The following is a 19295-nucleotide window of genomic DNA, read 5'->3' on the forward strand; positions in this document are numbered from 1 at the left end:
GAAGCATTAAGCACCTAGGTGCAGGAAGTGGGAAGATTAACTATTCTGCCTAGCAACAACAGTTTGAAGGCATCTAAAAAATAAAAAAAAATTTGTAAAGGACTAATGACATTTTTTTAAAACTACTGATGTAATGTTATATTTATGGGTGGAACTCCACTTTAACAAAAAAAAAATGCTACATACAAATTCAATCTACAGTGCATGGACAAAAAATAATGGGCATTAAAAATGAAGTTTAACTTTGAAGTGACTAAATCACAATTCCAAACACAGCTGCAAGGCTTCATTTAATTTTGGTGACTGACTAGCAATAACTTAAAGCGGTTGTATAGTCCCAAACGTTTTTTTTAGTCACCTGTAAGGCACAAGGCATAATGAGCTAGTATGCATCGCATACTAGCTCATTATGAAATACTTACCTTAGAACGAGGAATCAGTAACTCACCTGGTCCACACCGAGGGAGATGACATGTTGCCTCGGCGTGTCTTCCGGGTATTGCGGCTCCAGCGCTGTGAGTGGCTGGAGCCGCGATGTTGTCACTCCCGTGCATGCGTGGGAGACTTCTTTCCGGCAAGGTCCGGCATCTGTCGGGCCTTCAGCCGAAATGCCCTGTGCGCATGAGCCGCTGCAGTCAGCGGCTTATTGCGGGGGGAATATCTCCTAAACAGTAAAGGTTTAGGAGATATTTGTTTTACCTACAGGTAAGCCTTATTATAGGCTTACCTGTAGGTAAAAGTACCACAATTGACTATACAACCAAAATAAAATAAAAAGGGGAGTGTCGATTAGCAGTTTGATATCTGGGTTTGCAAATCAGCATAAGGCTGCTACATTACTTTCAACAAGTTGATACTTAAAGCAGTACAGTATTAAACCCAAAAGCAAAAACATGTATTATATTACATTCTTAGATGTGATGGCTTTATTATTTTTCTTCTTAGGATTTCTTTCATCTATTTTCATCTGGTGATCCAGCCAGCAAGTCTGTTTTTTAAAAGCACAAGCTCTCCAGAAGAATGCATCAGTTAACATGGTTGAGGCAAACCATTTAACACTGGCAGGGGTACTTAAAATCATCAGCTTTTATTTATTAACGTAAAACTTTTATCCCAAAAAGGATTTTCTGTAACGGACTATAAAGTCTGGGCTGGAGGAGTTTGGCCTTCAATCTTCTAGTACATTTAACAATACCCTCCCCATCAGACTGACAATGATGCTGTGCCTCCTGTTCTCATTTATCCAGAGTGGTATCTCATTAACACAGGAGGTGTGTTACTGGCCAGATCACCCGGTGAAAACAGAGAGGGGAAAGCCAAAGAAACTAAAACTAACATAGCCACCACTTGTAATAATTAATAAGCTGTAATATTATACGTTTTGGGTTTAAAAGGAAATCAAAGTTAAAAAAATAACAACATTTTATACTCATCTGCTCTGTGTAATGGTTTTGCACAGAGCACCCCCGATCCTCATCTTCTCTAGTCCCCTGTCGGTGATCCTGGCTCCTCCCTCCTGCCAAGTGCCCCCAGAGTAAACAACTTACTGTGGGGGCACCCAAGCAGGCTCACTCCCGAGCCGCTGCTCTGTGTGTAGATTCAGACACAGAGCCATGGCTTGGCCCCACCCCCTCTCTTTTCTTATTGGCTCATTGGCTGTGATTGACAGCAGTGGGAGCAAATGGCTCCCGCTGCTGTCTCAGCCAATGAGGAGGGAGGGGGTTCAGATAAGTATTAGGGAGGGCTACTGCACACAGAAGGTTTTTTAACTTCATGCATAGAATAAATGAAGGTAAAAAACCTTGAGCCTTTAGAACCACTTTAACCACTTGCTTACTGGGCACATATACCCCCCTCCTGCCCAGGTGAAATTTCAGCTTACGGCACTGTGTCGCTTTAACTGACAATTGCGCAGTCGTGCGACGTGGCTCCAAAAAAAATTGACGTCTTTTTTTCCCCACAATTAGAACTTTCTTTTGGTGGTATTTGATCACCTCTGCAGTCTTTATTTTTTGCGCTATAAACAAAAAAAAAGCGTCAATTTTGAAAAAAAAACAATATTTTTTACTTGTTGCTATAATAAATAGGCCAATTTTTTATTCTCAGTCTAGGCCGATACGTATTCTTCTACATATTTTTGGTAAAAAAAAAATCGCAATAAGCGAATAGTTTGCGCAAAAGTTATAGCGCCTACAAAATAGGGGGCAGAATTATTATTTTATTATTTATTTTTTTACTAGTAATGGCGGCGATCTGCGATTTTTATCGGCACTACGACATTATGGCGCACACATCGGACACTATTCACATTTATACTGCGATCAGTGCTATAAATATGCACTGATTACTGTATAAATGCGACTGGCATTAAAGGGGTTAACACTAGGGGGTGAGGAAGGGATTAAATGTGTGCCCTGCATAGTGTTTCTAACTGTGGGGGAGGGGACTGACTGGAGGAGGTGACCGATCTGTGTCCCTATGTACAAGGGACACAGATCGGTCTCCTCTCTCCCCGACAGGACGTGGATCTGTGTGTTTACACACACAGATCCACGTCCTTGTCTCTGTAACCGCCGATCGCGGGTGCCTGGCGGACATCGCGGCCGCCAGGCACGCGCATCGGCATCTCAGTGATGAGTCGGGCACGCGCGCGCCCCCCAGCGGCTGGAGGCCGTATATGACCAGGCCTCCCGGAAATTTAGATCCACTCTGCGGCTGTATAAAGTCGTACGGACGTCAGGAAGAGGTTAATATCACTTTAAAGCAGACCTTGGAGCCTGCAGTAACTATTGCAAGGCCTAAGAAAAAAAAATTACTCCTGTAAAAAAAAAGTAAATAATACGTACTTTAGACCCCAGCTTCTGAGCAACTCCTCAATGCCAGAATGGCACCAGTGTACACATGGGATCCTGGGAAAATTCAGGATCCCAAATCTCACAAGAAGGCATTCCTGCACAGTGCAGGAGATAATTGTTATATGAATAAACAACTATACTTTTTTTCTTTGCCATTTTTGCCATATACCTTTTGTAATAATAGTCTACTTTAGATGGCATGCACACTTCCTTTGTTGGCCTTTCCTCTGAAGCCTCGCACACACGATCGGCGTACTCGGCAAGAAAACTGTTGGCAGAGCTTTCTTGCTGAGTATACCGTGCGTGTGTACGAGGATTTCAGGATTCTCGTCAAGAAAACTGCCTAAAATCTCAACAAGAAAAATAGAGAACCTGCTCTCTATTTTCTCGTTGTGATTCTAGGCAGTGTTTTCCTGCCGAGAAACCTGAGTGTGTATACTTACCAGTCGCCGTGGAAATCCGCGCATGCTAGAAATGACTTTGACGCATGCGCGGTAGCTTCCTAGGCATAGGTAGGGTGCAGCAAGATGGCGGCGATGGCATCGAATGTGACGAGCGCATGCACGTGATGACGTCACCGCGTTTTTGCCATTCAAAAGAACCGCTGTTCCTTTAAATGGAGTGTCTGTACACTCGGGCGGCAAGAGATTCTTGCAACATTTTTTTCCTGACGAGATTCTGGCCCGTGCGTACAGGGCTTAACACTCTACTTCTGAGTGATAGTTACATAGTTAGTCAGGTTGAAAAAAGACACAAGTCCATCAAGTTCAACCATAAAATAGATGTAATAGATCACACAATAGCCAGTTTATAAAAATTGGATGAAATTAAAGGTCTAGGCACCGGTGACCATCAGATTTGAGTAACAGACCTGCACTAGAAATAGTCACAAAATTCCTTTTCTTTTAGAACTTTCTTTTCATAATGACCTTTACTCACACCAGTAAAAATCACCAACTATAAAATGGCATCAACACGTGTGCAGAATGAAATGGAGTCCCTTTTTATTTACACTCTTAGATACGAGCAGTCATGTATTCCACGTTTTTTGTACTAGATTACCAAAATGATCCTTTATGAACTTCAAAAGCAACAAAAACACAACCCAAAATCATAACCTTAAGCCCTGGTTCACACTGGGTACGATTTGGAACGATTTGAGATGCGATTTGACATGTCAAATCGCATCTCAAATCGGCGGCAATGGCACTGTCCTAATCAGTGCGACGCCGCATCTGCGATTTCAAAAAGTAGTTCCTGTACTACTTTTTGCGATTTCGGGCCGCGATTTACATTAAATTGCGTCCGAAATCGCGGCAAAATCGCGGCCGCGAAATCGCGGTAAAATCGCGCATTTTACCGCGATTTTGAATTCGCAGCAGTGTGAACCTAGGCTAAGAGCCGGTTCACACTGGGGCGGCACGACTTTGGGGGGCGACTCGGCAAGGCGTCCTGAAGACGACTTCAGAGGCGACTTGCAAAATGACTTCTTTATTGAAGTCAATGCAAGTCGCCCCCGAAGTCGTACAAGAACCTTTTTCTAAGTCGAAGAGACTTGTGCTTCGCTCCTATTAGAACGGTTTTGATGAATAGAATGGGACGCGACTTGTCAGGCGGCTGAGTCGCCTGACGAGTCGCCGCAGTGTGAACCGGCTCTTAGAGACGCCATACAAATTCGAGGCATGTATGCAATAGATGCCGTGTAAACTGGGACATTTGACTACAAAGTAGGACAAAGAATTACACCAGCAGCAATTACTATCAGATCAATGGTTCAAAATGAAAGCTATTCAATTTATTTAAAAAAAGAAAGAGCAAAGAAATATGAAGCAGTTAGCCTCAACAGACAAAATCTTCCCTTGATCTAATAAAACGGAACCTCACTAGTCAATATTAGAAACTTTTCCACTTTTGCTCCAGTTGTTCAGAGTTGACCCTTTCACACGTGCACATATGTAACACTGCTAAATGCATGCCATTCGATTGACACTGTGATCCTTCTCAGTTATATCCTGCACACCTCATGCTGGTGCATTTACGTAGGGCCTTTTTTTTCTATCCAGACGTCCCTATTTCTTCCTATGTACATGGCTATCTGGCACCTATAGACAGCAGGTGCAACAATCTCTCCTCAGAGAACTAACAGTTACTTTCTGATGTTGGTGGAGAACACTGTCATTAAAGGCCAAGGTCACTGGAAAAAAAAATCAGGCCTTTCCTCCCCTTGGTATGTTAACACACAAACTGTCAAACCTGCAAAAAAAAAATAAGAAATTGGTTCCTAGTTCCTGCTTCTCATGAGTTAATTTGAATATCGGCTTGTGTGGCTGGAAGTGTGGGGGTGGGAGTATACGGGGTAGCTGGGACCCCATGGGCAAGCCCCCCCCCCCCTATGAGAGCTAATGTAAGACCTTTTATATGTACGGTATAAGCAAAGGTTAACTTGGTATTGTTTTATTATGGTAGGTGCACTTATAAAACTATCTTCTAACATGTCCGTCACCTACCCTAGCTCTATTGAAAGTACAATATAAATATAAAGAATACACACACACATATATACATCTCAGTAAAGTAAAACATATGTTATAAAATTATAATAAAATTGTATACGTTCTAGAAAAGAGCGGGCGAGAGGGTGTGGGGAGGGGGTGGCTTACACACGTGACCGTTTTTTTTTTTTTAGTCGGAAAAGAATGGCCTGCAACACATTCCTGGAAGTTTTTTTTTTTTTTTTTCAGAAATGTTTCTTTAGTTGTTAAGAAAAACACAATATTACAAAATAATGTAAATATATTTTATCAAGCGATGTCCTTTTGACTATATTAATTACAACCTTCGAAACTTATGCTCGTCTTTCCCCTATTTCTACCGCACCCAGAAATGCCCCACATTGCCAAACGTGACATCCGTTCTTCCTGGTTAGATATAAACATGCACCCTTTGTTTTTCTGCTGCGATCTGCTAACTCATAAGAACCTTTAAAAAATTGCAGTGAAAAAAAGAAAGGACTTTAAAAAAAAAAAAATATGCAAACAGAGCTGCAAAGGATGAGCCTCTAGAATGCAGCGAAGAGAAACAAGCAGGGTGTGAATCAATAGCTGTATAGGCTTAAAGTCAGAAGCATGGGATAGAAGTGACTTTACCTGGGTCAGACATAAAGGTGATGCATACATGACTGTACAGGGTATCCTTGTATATTCCACTGCTATATACACAAAGTTACTGAATCAAAGGCAGCTGCTGGACGTTCTCTTCTCCTTGTAAGATCCCACATCCAACTTTCTGTCTCCCCCCCCAAAAATAAAAATAATCCTGAAAAATACACATTAAAAAAAAAAAAAATAAAAAAAAAAAATCGATAAAGCTTGCTTTGGAAATTCCAAACTGGGATAGAGAAAGGAGGTCTTGCGTTAAAAAAAAAAAAAAATTAAACTGGTTACCTCCTTTAACCCCCAACTCAAAATTCAGGGCTTCCCGACAAGGAGATAAAAGGCAACTTGTGAATTGTGCTCCTTTAGGAAAATGAGCAGAGGAACGATAGCATAAAAAAAAGACATAAAAGAGAGAGAGAGAGAGAGAGAGTGTGTATGTGTGGGAAGGAAGGGGGGGGGAGGAGGGAAAGGGGTGACGCTCTACATCAAGCCCATCCTACAGTACTAAAAAAAAAAAAAACTGATATAAAAAATGACATCCCTTTAAAGATGCAGGAACCGTACACAGAAGAAGATGCCACGATGGGTGAGAGGTGTCAAGCTATTCTTATTGCAGTATCTGAACTCTCTGCTTAAGGGCTGGGTAAGCAGAAAACTATGTGTCACAATATTACACACAAGGTGCCACAAGAGCCAAAAGAAAATTGGGCTTGCTAACAGGAAATGTTTACTGGAGGATGCAAAGTAATCTTTTATTCTCAGGATTCCAAGATATGCATTTAGTTTGATAAACCAGAAAATAAATGTGCTTTCACAGAAATCAGAGACCAATGCTAAATGATCCCCCTCAGACCTAAAGTAGTCCACCCTTGTTATACTTCTATATATCTTTCAGCCCACAGCAGAGTTTACGTCCTGCGCAATTCACCCTATAGACTCTAAATGCGCAGGATGTAAGGTGCTGAGGGGCAGAGCGTAGACATTTCACCGCAGGATGTAAACGGCGCAGCAGGCCGCAGTCACGTGAACATTTGGGGTAGGGGAATCGGAATGGATAAGTGCACTTTTTGTGTGTTTGTAAGAATTGATTACCTAATCCAATTAATGGAACACTAATCGAATGAACTTGCTTTAATCTTGCTTAAAGTGAAACTCTAGACCCCTGATGCCCAGTATGGTCCTTTGGCACTTATTGTGTGGTCCCTACAGATAGCAATCTGTTTTCCTTGCCCAGGTCAGTGAAAGAGAAATACTGGACATTGGGTTTTATTAGTTAAAGCAGAACTATACTCAGGGGTGGACTGACCATGTGGGCACTCGGGCACTGCCCGAGGGCCCCATGCCACTAGGGGGCCCCATCAGGGTTGTCAGCCTCAGTAAAACCAGGGACAGTACATCCTTTTGGTCTAAAAATCCCAAGATTATAGCTGCTCCGCCTCTCCAGTACGTTTTCAGTGTGTGTATGTGTATTCTGTGTATGTATACTGTGTGGCCCCATAATCTATTGCCTGGGGGCCCCATAATATCCTCTTGCCTGGGAGCCCCAGAATCTCCTATTGCCCAGGGGCCCCATAATCTCCTATTGCCCGGGGGCTCCATAATCTCCTATTGCCCGGGGGCCCCATAATCTCCTATTGCCCGGGGGCCCCATATTCTCCTATTGCCCGGGGGCCCCATATTCTCCTATTGCCCGGGGCCCCGTAATCTCCTATTGCCCGGGGGCCCCGTAAGTTGTCAGTTCGCCCCTGACTATACTCCCAGAAACACTCGCCTCCTCATTCCAGGGATACAGGAGTTAAATCCCCCACCGGTTCGTTGTCATCTTTTCCCTGTGGCTACGTTTGGGTGCCAGGTTTTTGGTTGGCATGCGCATGGAAGTCTGTCATTCAGGCACTGCCACAGCATGGCGGTAGCGCACATTGATCTGAGGATGCGCAGCTCAATGTGCATTCAATAGAGGACTGCGATCAGGCATGTGAGTGTTTGTTATTACAGACGAGACATAGCATGTCTCTACTGCAATAAAGAGCGGCCTGCTTCCAGCTTTTTATTGGTTCAGTTACGCTTTAAATGGCTTGTTTTATTTATTTCACACCATTCTCCTTAGTTTTGTTGGTCATCCCTATTCTTTATGTTTGTATCTCTTTAATAAAGGATCTTCATTTGAAAAATATCAAATGCAGCCTAGGGGATTTTTCAGGGGGCTGCAGGAAGTATGAATGAGCGACCCTCTCCTGTTGTATGTCTGCAGTCTCTGAAAGTTGTCTGTAGTAATATTAATGTTGCTGAATATTACGTGTGGCCCTTTGGTGACATCAGGAGCCGCACTTGGTCCACATTTATGAAGGAAGTTGACTACCACTGCTCTAGATCAAGGGTCTCCAAACTTTTGAAACAAAGAGCCAGTTTAGTGTCCTTCACTATAGGGGGCTCGGAATGTGGCCAGTAAGGCCGCGTACACACGGTCGGACAAAACCGATGAGAATGGTCCGACGGACCGTTTCCATCGGTTCACCTCTGAAGTGGCCGTACGGCCTGATATGTGTACACACCATCAGTTCAAAATCCGATCGGGTGACGTAAAACACACGACGTGCTGAAAAAAACGAAGTTCAATGCTTCCAAGCATGCGTCGACTTGATTCTGAGCATGCGCGGGTTTTGAACCGATGCTTTCTGTACTAACCATCGGTTTGGTCTGATGGGGCAGCGGTCCATCGGTTCGGTTTTGAAGCACGTTTTTAAATTTTGGACCGAAGGAAAACAGACCGATAGCCTATACACACGGTCGGTTTGGTCCGATGAAAATGAACTTCGGTTCATTCTCATTGGACCAAACTGACCGTGTGTACGGGCCCTAAGAGGAGAAAATGCCCTGGCATTGTTGGGAGTAAACAAGGCCATAGGCTTGGTGATCAGTGGGAGTAAAAAAATTATATCATTGCTGTCAGTGAGAGGAATAGAGTGACCTATCATTGGTGTCAGTGAGAGGAATAGTGACCTATCATTGGTGTCAGTGAGAGGAATAGTGACCTATCATTGGTGTCAGTGAGAGGAATAGTGACCTATCATTGGTGTCAGTGAGAGGAATAGTGACCTATCATTGGTGTCAGTGAGAGGAATAGTGACCTATCATTGGTGTCAGTGAGAGGAATAGTGACCTATCATTGGTGTCAGTGAGAGGAATAGTGACCTATCATTGGTGTCAGTGAGAGGAATAGTGACCTATCATTGGTGTCAGTGAGAGGAATAGTGACCTATCATTGGTGTCAGTGAGAGGAATAGTGACCTATCATTGGTGTCAGTGAGAGGAATAGTGACCTATCATTGGTGTCAGTGAGAGGAATAGTGACCTATCATTGGTGTCAGTGAGAGGAATAGTGACCTATCATTGGTGTCAGTGAGAGGAATAGTGACCTATCATTGGTGTCAGTGAGAGGAATAGTGACCGATCATTGGTGTCAGTGAGAGGAATAGTGACCTATCATTGGTGTCAGTGAGAGGAATAGTGACCTATCATTGGTGTCAGTGAGAGGAATAGTGACCTATCATTGGTGTCAGTGAGAGGAATAGTGCCCTATCATTGGTGTCAGAGAGAGGAATAGTGCCCTATCATTGGTGTCAGAGAGAGGAATAGTGCCCTATCATTGGTGTCAGAGAGAGGAATAGTGCCCTATCATTGGTGTCAGTGTGAGGAATAGTGCCCTATCATTGGTGTCAGTGAGAGGAATAGTGACTTATCATTGGTGTCAGTGGGAGGAATAGTGCCCTATCATTGGTGTCAGTGTGAGGAATAGTGCCCTATCATTGGTGTCAGAGAGAGGAATAGTGCCCTATCATTGGTGTCAGAGAGAGGAATAGTGCCCTATCATTGGTGTCAGAGAGAGGAATAGTGCCCTATCATTGGTGTCAGAGAGAGGAATAGTGCCCTATCATTGGTGTCAGTGTGAGGAATAGTGCCCTATCATTGGTGTCAGTGTGAGGAATAGTGACCTATCATTGGTGTCAGTGTGAGGAATAGTGCCCTATCATTGGTGTCAGTGAGAGGAATAGTGCCCTATCATTGGTGTCAGTGGGAGGAATTGGACCCCATTGTTGATGTCAGTGGGATGAATAGTGCTCCGTCCTTGGCATCAATGGAGCTTCACAGGGAGTGATTCTTTAAGGACAGACTGGCAGCTTCTTAGTGATCCTGCCACTGCCAATTTTGACAAATTGTCAGCAACAGGATCGCAAACTCAGATGTCATCAGCCTAAGGCATCCTTCACAGGGGCTAGATCATTTTTTTTCAGCAGAGGATCTGTCCACTCATCCCCTGATGAGCTGAGCAGAACGTAGCGGTTGGATGACAGGTCCATGTCTGCTCTGCTTATGCAAAGCGGACACAGACACAGCCCGCTCTGCTCTATGGGCGGTCAGGTGTAAACGGACTATCTGATCCAGACATATTTTTTGGTGGTATTTGATCACCTCTGTGTTTTTTATTTTTTGTGCTATAAACTAAAATTGAGACTCGACACTTAAAATATATATATATATATATATATATTACTTTCTGCTATAAAACCTATTCAATGGAAAAAGAAAATATCAAATTTCTTCATAAATTTAGGCCAATATGTCCCAGTGTGAAAAGACACACTGGAATGAATGGGAGGCGGTTTTCAGTCGCTTAACAGAAGCCATTTCCAGCACTATTGTGCCTGAAAACTGCCCCAGTGTGAAAGAGGTCTAAGTGTATATTGATTGGTTTGTGCAAAAGTTATAGCGCCTACAAATAATGGGATTATTTTTTTCCATTTTTTACTAGTAATGGTAGCGATCAGTGACTTATAGTGGGACTGTGATATTGCGGCCAGACTTTCTGACACTTTTTGGGAACCAGTGACACTAATACAGGGATCAGGTCTAACAATATGCACTGTCACTGTACTAATGACTGTACTAATGACACAAGCCGGGAAGGGATTTATGCAAAAGTTATAGCGTTTATAAACTATGATATTTTTTTTTTACTAGTAATAGCGGCGATCAGCGACTTAAAGTGGGACTGTGATATATATAGCGGGACTGTGATATTGCGGCGGAAATTCTGACACTTTTTGGGAACCAGTGACACCAATACAGGGATCAGTGCTAACCATATGCACTTTCACTGAACTAATGACACTGGCTGGGAAAGGGATTTGCGCAAAAGTTACAGCGTCAACAAACTATACCCTAAAAAAGCCTTTAATATAATGGGGGCATTTACACTGGCCACTGGCACCCCCAACCACCCACCTGGTGCTGCCCCTTGGATAATGCTAATGCACATGGGGTGATTAGGGTGTTTCCCGGCACACCGTGTGCGCACGCCTATGTGCACTGTGACTGTACAAATGACACTGGCCAGGAAGGGAGTACTATCAGGGGTGATGAAACGGTTAAATGTGTCCCTAGCCTCTGTTTTACTATACTGCAAGGTGGTTTTACTAGGGAAAGAGATAGAATTTATTCCGTGCTTCGCAGGGACACAAACTCCATCCCTTCTCACCTGTCAGAACGGCGATCTGCCTTGTTTACATAGGCAGATCGCTGTTCAGTCTCTCTGCTTAATGATCGGATGTGCTGGAGGACACTTGCTACCTGGAAGTGCGGAATGAGGTATATATACATGATCTGGCGCACAGCTGCCACCTTGTAGCAGTAAAACTGGCACAGCGTGGAGAACGAGTGGTTAAAACAGAGTTTGCTGTCCCTTTCCCATTATTTCACCTGACAGGTAAACGGTAGAGCGCCTGGCCTGGACGTCCCAGGAATAGCAATGGCACTTTTAGGGCAGAGCTGAGCCCTATGACGAGGATAGGTAACTTCCTGTGAAGTTTGCGCTGAGTGGTGCAGAGCTGTGCCAGGGAGGCGGCCGGGCTCTATAATGCCGCTCTATGTGGGACAGCCAGGCGTGCCCATCTCCCTCTCTCTGCCCGCTTCACTTCCAACTTCATCCCGATGTCCGCTCTGGGTCCTCCCCTTCCTACGCGGCCATTTTTAACCAACTCCAAATTCTCGTTTGTTAAAGCCATCTCTCCCCACCCCTTGTCCTAAATTCCCCTCCCTCCCCCCCTCTGCTAAAGCCAGACATGCCGGGGTGAAAGGGGGTCACGGCGCTATTATATAAGGGCAACAGCCTTAGCCTGCATCGCCCAAGAGAAAGGGCCGGCAGACACCCCACCCACTGTAGCCATAAGATGCTGGGACCCGCCACCTACCATGATCCGGCGTCCTCACCACAATCACACCACCTTCACCACAAAGCGGGCATGTCCTGGGCTGCGGCACAGGCTCGTAGTAGGTCCGGGGAAGGGAGGTGATGAGCTGGCCATCAGAGCTCCTTTGTATGAGAGGCGGGTGTCAGTGCCCCTGTCTGCTCTCCCCAGTGCTGGCAATGAAATGCTGAGTAACATAGTACTGTGAGATCCTCTACTGCCCTCCCCGCTGCTCCAACTGGGGAATTACTGGGCCGGAGGGAGGGGAGAGGGAGTTGGGAATAAAGGAGCACCCTAAAATAAAGACAGGCACTGCTCTCACTGGCACTGCCCGCACACACGCCAGCCTCGGCCCCAGCATCGCCTCACACACCACATCGCCTCACACGCAGCAATTTTACTTCCTCATACGAATGTAATAAACATGTCAGTAGTTCTATACGGCTATACATGTGTTAGGTGTTCACCGGCCGTTCATACGGCGCACTCGGTGACAAGACTACATTTCGGTGTCTTTAAGTTCATATCCGTATTTAGTGTGACCCCTCGTCACCTCACCCATTTCCCTCCCTCACCGACACACTGCTATTCCCCTCCTCCTCCTCTACATGTCCCCTCCCTCTCTTTACACAATGATATCTGTACCCATCTGGCGTGTGCCCCCTGGCATCTGCAAGGGTGAAGGAGGAGCTCGGCTTGCTCTTCCCGCCTTCACCCACCTCACAATTAACCTTCTCTTTCCTTGTTCTGCTCTCACATCCCTGCCTCAGTTTAATGGAAGCTTCCTTTTCAGTCAAAAATACTGAGTTATAAAGGAAAAGTGAACCCAAATACTAATATTTCATAGAAGCTTTAAGACCGCTTTCACACTGAGGCAGTTTTCATGCGTTGTAGCGCTAGAAATAGCACCTGAAAACTGCCGCCCGAATGTGAAAGCCTGAGTGCTTTCACACTGGGGTGGTGCGCCTGCGGGACGGTAGAAGTCCTGCAAGCAGCACCTTTGGGAGCGCTGCATACCCATTGCAATAAATAAAAAAGCTTTAGAAAGGGCACTTTTAACCCTTTTTGCGACTGCTATCGGGAGTTAAAAGTGCTCCGCTAGCAGCCGAAAAGCGCAACTTAAACAACGCTAAAGCGCCACTAACTGACGCTGGGGGGAACTGACTAACAGCCACTGACATCACTAGTGACACTAATACAATGATCAGTACTAAAAATATGCAGTCACTACTAATGACACTGGCTGAGAAGGGGTTAAAGTGGTATTAAAGGTTCAATTTAAAAAAAAATAACAAACATGTTATACTTACCTGCTCTGTGCAGTGGTTTTGCACAGTGTGTCCCCGATCCTCTTCTTCCCAGATCCCATGCTGGGACTCCTGGCTCCTCCTCCTTGACCAGTAGCCCCAATAGCAGGACTCTTGCTATGGGGGCACTGGTGCATGCTCGCTCCAGAGCCCTGCTCTATGCGTCTATAAGATAAATAGAGCCACGGCTCAGCCCCCCCCCCCACTCTCTCCTCATTGACTGGTCAATGGCTCATGCTGTCTCAGCCAATGGGGAGAGGGAGTCTGATGAACTCGCAGATCAGCTCCCGCTGTGTCTAATCACGTGCGCATGCACGCCCCCAGACCTGGAAGTGTCTTACGTGATCCGGCAAAAAGCGTCCGCAGTATATGTACGGTCGGCAGTCCGCAAGGCATTAACCACTTATTATACCGCCGCATACACTGCGGCAGGGCAGCCTTAGGTGCAAAATCACGTACCTGATTTTTTTTCTTCTGGCCACGGTGCGCCTAAACCTGCCACCGGTTTCCCGCTGTGATTGGACACAACAGCAGGTCCGGCGATCGTTCCGTGAGAGGCAGATCTCAGTTCTGCTAGTAAGTAAGACAGCGATCTTGTGTTTCTGCTAAGCAGGAATACGGATCTCTGTCTTCCTACAGTTATACCACCCCCCACACACACAGTAAGAAAGCACTCCCAGAGAACACATTTAGACCCGGTTCACACTGGGGCGTCCCATTCTAGTGAATAGAACCGTTCTAATAGGAGCGCCGCAAGTCGCTCCGACTTAGAAAAAGGTTCTTGTACGACTTTAGGGGCGACTCGGGGCGACCTGCATTGACTTCTATACAGAAGTCATTTTGCAAGTCGCCTTAGATGTCGTCTTCATGTCGCCCCCGAAGTCGTGCCGCCCCTGTGTGAACCGGCTCTAACCCTTTGATCACCTCTGATTTTAACCCCTTCCCTGCCAGTGTCATTAGTACAGTGACAGTGCATTTTTTTTAGCACTGATGACTGTATTAGTGTCACTGATCCCCAAAAAGTGTAACTTAATGTCCAATTTATCGGAATGTCGTAGTCCCGCTAAAAATCGTTGATCGCTGCCATTACTAGTAAAAAAATAAAATAAATAAAAATGTCATAAATATATGTACTGTAGTTTGTAGACACTATGGGGCAGAAATCTGTTACGCTGCGGCGTAACGTATCCCATTTACGTTACACCGCCGCAGGTTTACAGCGTAAGTGCCTGATTCACAAAGCACTTACCTGTAAACTTGCGGCGGCGTAGCGTAAATCCGCTCGGCGCAAGCCCGCCTAATTCAAATGGGGCGGGCACCATTTTAATTAGGCGTGTTCCCGCGCCGAACGTACTGCGCATGCTCCGTCCCTAACATTTCCCGACGTGCATTGCGCTAAATGACGTCGCAAGGACGTCATTGGTTTCGACGTTAACGTAAATGGCGTCCTGCGCCATTCACGGATGACTTACGCAAACGACGTGAAATTTAAAATTTCGACGCGGGAACGACGGCCATACTTAACATTGGCTAGGCCATCTAGAGGGCACCCTTAGTTTTACACCGCGTATCTCTACGGAAACGTAAATTTAGAGCGACGGGCAAGGCGGACGTTCGTGAATCGGCGTAACTAGTCATTTGCATATTCTACGCCGACCGCAATGGAATCGCCACCTAGCGGCCAGCCTAGAATTGCAGCCTAAGATCCGACGGTGTAAGTCAATTACACCTGTCAGATCTTAGGGCTATCTATGCGTAACTGATTCTATGAATCAGACGCATAGATACGACAATCGTATCTCAGAGATACGATGGCGTATCAGGAGATACGCCATCGTATCTCTTTTGTGAATCTGGCCCTATAACTTTTGACAAACCAATCAATATACGCATTTTGGAATTCTTTTACCAAAAATATGTAGCAGAATACATAGGGGTAGATTCAGGTAGATTGGCGCATCTTTATACCGGCGTAGCGCATCTCATTTGCGATACGTCGACGTATATCAGAGAGGCAAGTACAATATTCACAATGCACTTCCTCCTAACGTTGCGCCGGCGTAACTTAATTTCGTCGGCGTAAGCCGGCGTAAGTGTAAGTGGGTGTGACCTTATGCAAATGATGGTCGAAACGTGGAGTAGTGATATACGCCCGGCGTATTCTGAACGGAGCATGCGCAGTGAAGTGGACGTATGATCGCTCCCCTGTGCACATGCTCACAACTACACCGGCCCAACTTCCTGGGATACGCAGAGCCTATAAATACGCCCAGACATGCGCCCGTCCGGCGCAAAAGTACATCCTGATTTCCCCCCCCCCTATAGGGAAAGTACTTTTGCTAAGCAATGGTGGCTGGTGCAAATACCGAGAAGAAGGATCGGAGGAAGAGAAACTATTGCCCGGAGGAGAGGGCAATTATTGTTGCGGGCATAGTGACACATGATAAGTATCTCCATGGTGCCCTCAGTAACCAGACAAGCAAGGCCCGCAAAAAGGAGATCCTGACGGAGCTCAGCCTGCAGGTCAGTGCCGTGGGCAATGCCACCAGGACCACACAAGATATCCAAAAGAAGATCAATGATCTTAAAAGGAATGTCCGTGAGAAGTTGGGTGCAATAACAAGTCATGCCAGGGGCACGGGAGGAGGACCACCCTGTACTGTGCGGTTGACCCCGGAGGACGAGATGATCGCCCAATGCCTGCAGCGTGAGCAGGTGGAGGGCATGGAGGGGTACGACTCCGGACACCAGGCCTTGAGGACAGGTAAGTGTGTTTTAGCTCCTATACGGTGTGTAGCATGTGAGGGGGTGGAAGGGAACATGTGACAAGTGTGTGGGTCCACCAACATGTGAATGGTTTGTGTCATCCACAGATGTGCAGGAGGGAGCTGGGCCGTCGTCGGCTGCAGGGCGACCCACGCCATCCAGGGTTGAGAGTGCCCATACCTCTCCCCTGGAGGAAGTAGAGGAGGAGCACGGGGACCTGGAGGATGCCATTTTTATCCTTGAAAAAAATCCCAGCATCCCTGAACCATCTCAACCCTCCTCCCCCATCCCTGAACCCTCTCAACCTTCCTCCCCCATCATGGGACCCTCACAGCCCTCCTCCCCCATCAGTGAACCATCCCAACCCTCCTCCTTCATCAGGGAAAGCTCCACACGGGCCTCCCCATATGCACGGCCCCAAGCCTCTCCTGCCCCCAGGAAGGCCACCAAAAAAACGAGAGGGGTTCCAGAGGCCATCCAGGAAACCCTTGCGAGGGATCAGGCCCGCCAGACCCAGCATGTGGGTGCTGTTGCACGGGACATAAAGCGGCTCGCAGACAGCCTGGCCTCCTCGGCCCAGATACCAAAGTGTTTGGGGGATATCAGCGCCAATTCTGCAGCAGTTGCGACATGTGTTGGGGAGCTGCAGGTCACGACCTCCCGCCTGGTGTCTGAGGTCAAGAGCCTCAAAGTGGCTGTAAAGGCCAATACGGCAGAGGTGAGGCACCTGAGGCGGCAACAAAATCTCAACACCACCCACCAGCTGCGGATGCACGCTGAGACCACCGCGGTGCTCACCCGTATAGCGGTGGCGTCGGAGGGTAGGCAGCCATAACCTGCCAAGAGTGGGAGACTTGAGGAGGAGTCTCCAGATGATGCCCCACCCCCACCTGAAGTTGCCCCCAGGCAAGTAAGGAGCCAAAGTCGGGGGGCACCAGGCAGAGCCCACGACGGGGCAATTGATTATTTTATTTATTTTTTGTTCATCTCCAGTGAGGAGATTTTATTTTATTTTATCTCCGGTGAGGAGATTTTTTTTTATTTTATCTCCGGTGAGGAGATTTTTTTTATTTTATCTCCGGTGAGGAGCGTTTTGATTTATTTTAATACTGCACAAGATCAGTAGTGCAGGCTACAGTGTGACTGGTGTGTGAATGTGGGGGGTGACACTCCTGACAGTAAGGGGTGTCACTCTCGGTCGTTGGGGAGAAGTGATCCCCACGACCTTGTGAATGTGATATGAATGGTCAGCAACATAATTGGAGCCTTGACGTGGTGTTGCTGCTCCCAAGTCCTGCATGGTGGACTTGGGCTAATCCAATGTGAAGTGGATGTGCTGTGTGTGAGCTAGGGACCACAGTGGTGTGCATGCGTACATTCTCCTTGTGCAATGATGAATGTGTGTGTTTAACGTGCAAACATGCCTACCACGAGGCATCTCCTGACTGCTGTTCCCTCAGCAGACGGGGTAGCCTCGGTTAGGGGGGGACTGTGTGGTTCGGGGGTCAGGTCATCACATAGGTCAATCTCCAGGCCCTTTCTCATGGCGTAGTTGTGCAGAATGCAATATGCACCGATGATCTGGCACACAAAGTTTGGGGAATACAACAGGGTCCCCATGGACTTATCCAGGCATCGGAAACGGGACTTCAGGAGGCCAAATGTGCGTTCCACCACTGCATGGGTACGTATGTGTGCAGCATTGTATTTTCTCTCTCCTCTGGTTTGGGGATTCCGGTATGGAGTCATGAGATGGGGCCCAAGTGCATATGCCGCGTCACCTGGAAGGGAAAAGACAGGAGGATGTTAGTCATGCATGTGCCCCTCGTGATGTCTGCATCATGGGGTCGGACAGTCATGCCTGACACCCATGTCACTCACCAACCAGCCAGCTGTTCCCATACACGTTCTGTTCGAATTCCATTGGGATGTTGCTTTGACGGTATATGTAGCTGTCGTGGCTGGACCCGGGGTGTTTGGCACGTACATGCCATATGAGGCATTGGGCATCGGCTATCACCTGTACGTTGATGGAATGCCAATGCTTACGATTGCGGTACATGTGCTCTGTCTCACGGGGGGGCCGTAGTGCCACTTGTGTGCAATCAATGGCCCCCACGGTGCGTGGGAATCCTGCAATACTGAAGAAATCCGCCATTGCCTTATGCCGCAGATGCTCCTGGGTGGGTCTAATGATGTGGTGGGACATGCATCTGAGGATTGCGGGGACAACCTGGTGCACACATCTGCTGATGGTGGATTGTGACATCCCAGCCACTACTCCACTTGTACGCTGAAATAATCCACTTGCAAGGAAATGGAGTGTTGCCGAGACCTTGACCAGTGGCTGCACTGCATGTGAGCGTTTTGTCTTGCTGGTGAGGTCATCATGCAGGGTTCTGGCTATTTCCTGGATGGCTTCAGGGCTGAATCTGAAGATGCGATACACTTCCAAATCACCCATGCCAAAGACGTTAATGCGCGTTCGGTACATCCTCTCCCGTGCCCTCCTACGTGGCGGTGGACCCATTAGTAGTGCTAGGACCACGGCTGCCATGTGTTGTCCTGCAAGTGTGGTTGCTCAGCTTGTCCGTAATGGTGCTGCTGAAGCTGCTCTCCAGCTGTCTGGTGCAAAGTTACCCGTGCTTTATGAGGGGTAACTTTAGGCCAGGCGTACAACTTACGCGCACCGTGCGTAGCCTGCGCCGGACGCGCGTATGTTCGTGAATCGGCGGATCTCCCTCATTTGCATATTTGCATACAAAATCAATGGGTGCGCCAGATACATTCGGCGTAAATATGCGCCCGTGCTACGCTGGCGGAGAAAAGTTACGTCGGTCGGGAGAAGCCTATTTTCAGGCATATCTAGTTCTGTGGGTACGGCGCAAAGATACGACGGCGCACATTTACATTTACACTTACTCAAGATACGTCGGCGTAAGTCCTACCTGAATCTACCCCATACTG

The 19295-nt window shown here is 46.8% G+C and overlaps 1 protein-coding gene across 4 annotated transcripts in view; it reads right to left on the reverse strand.

Annotated features, from left to right (window-relative positions):
- The window catches only part of NFIC (nuclear factor I C), a 193478-nt gene extending 180892 nt beyond the window's left edge, over positions 1-12586 (reverse strand). For 2 of the 4 annotated variants that reach the window (XM_040322596.1, XM_040322595.1), the window contains exon 1: positions 6002-6464. In XM_040322596.1, the coding sequence (XP_040178530.1) occupies positions 6002-6031 (30 nt within the window). In that variant the 5' untranslated portion in view covers positions 6032-6464. Of the gene's footprint in view, positions 1-6001; positions 6466-12258 lie in introns of those variants that run through there. The other 2 variants (XM_040322597.1, XM_040322598.1) reach the window with 2 other exon arrangements.
- Between the last annotated feature and the right edge of the window lie 6709 nt (positions 12587-19295).

The sequence above is a fragment of the Rana temporaria genome, chromosome 1 (assembly GCF_905171775.1).
Source record: "Rana temporaria chromosome 1, aRanTem1.1, whole genome shotgun sequence".
Classification (NCBI taxonomy): domain Eukaryota; kingdom Metazoa; phylum Chordata; class Amphibia; order Anura; family Ranidae; genus Rana; species Rana temporaria.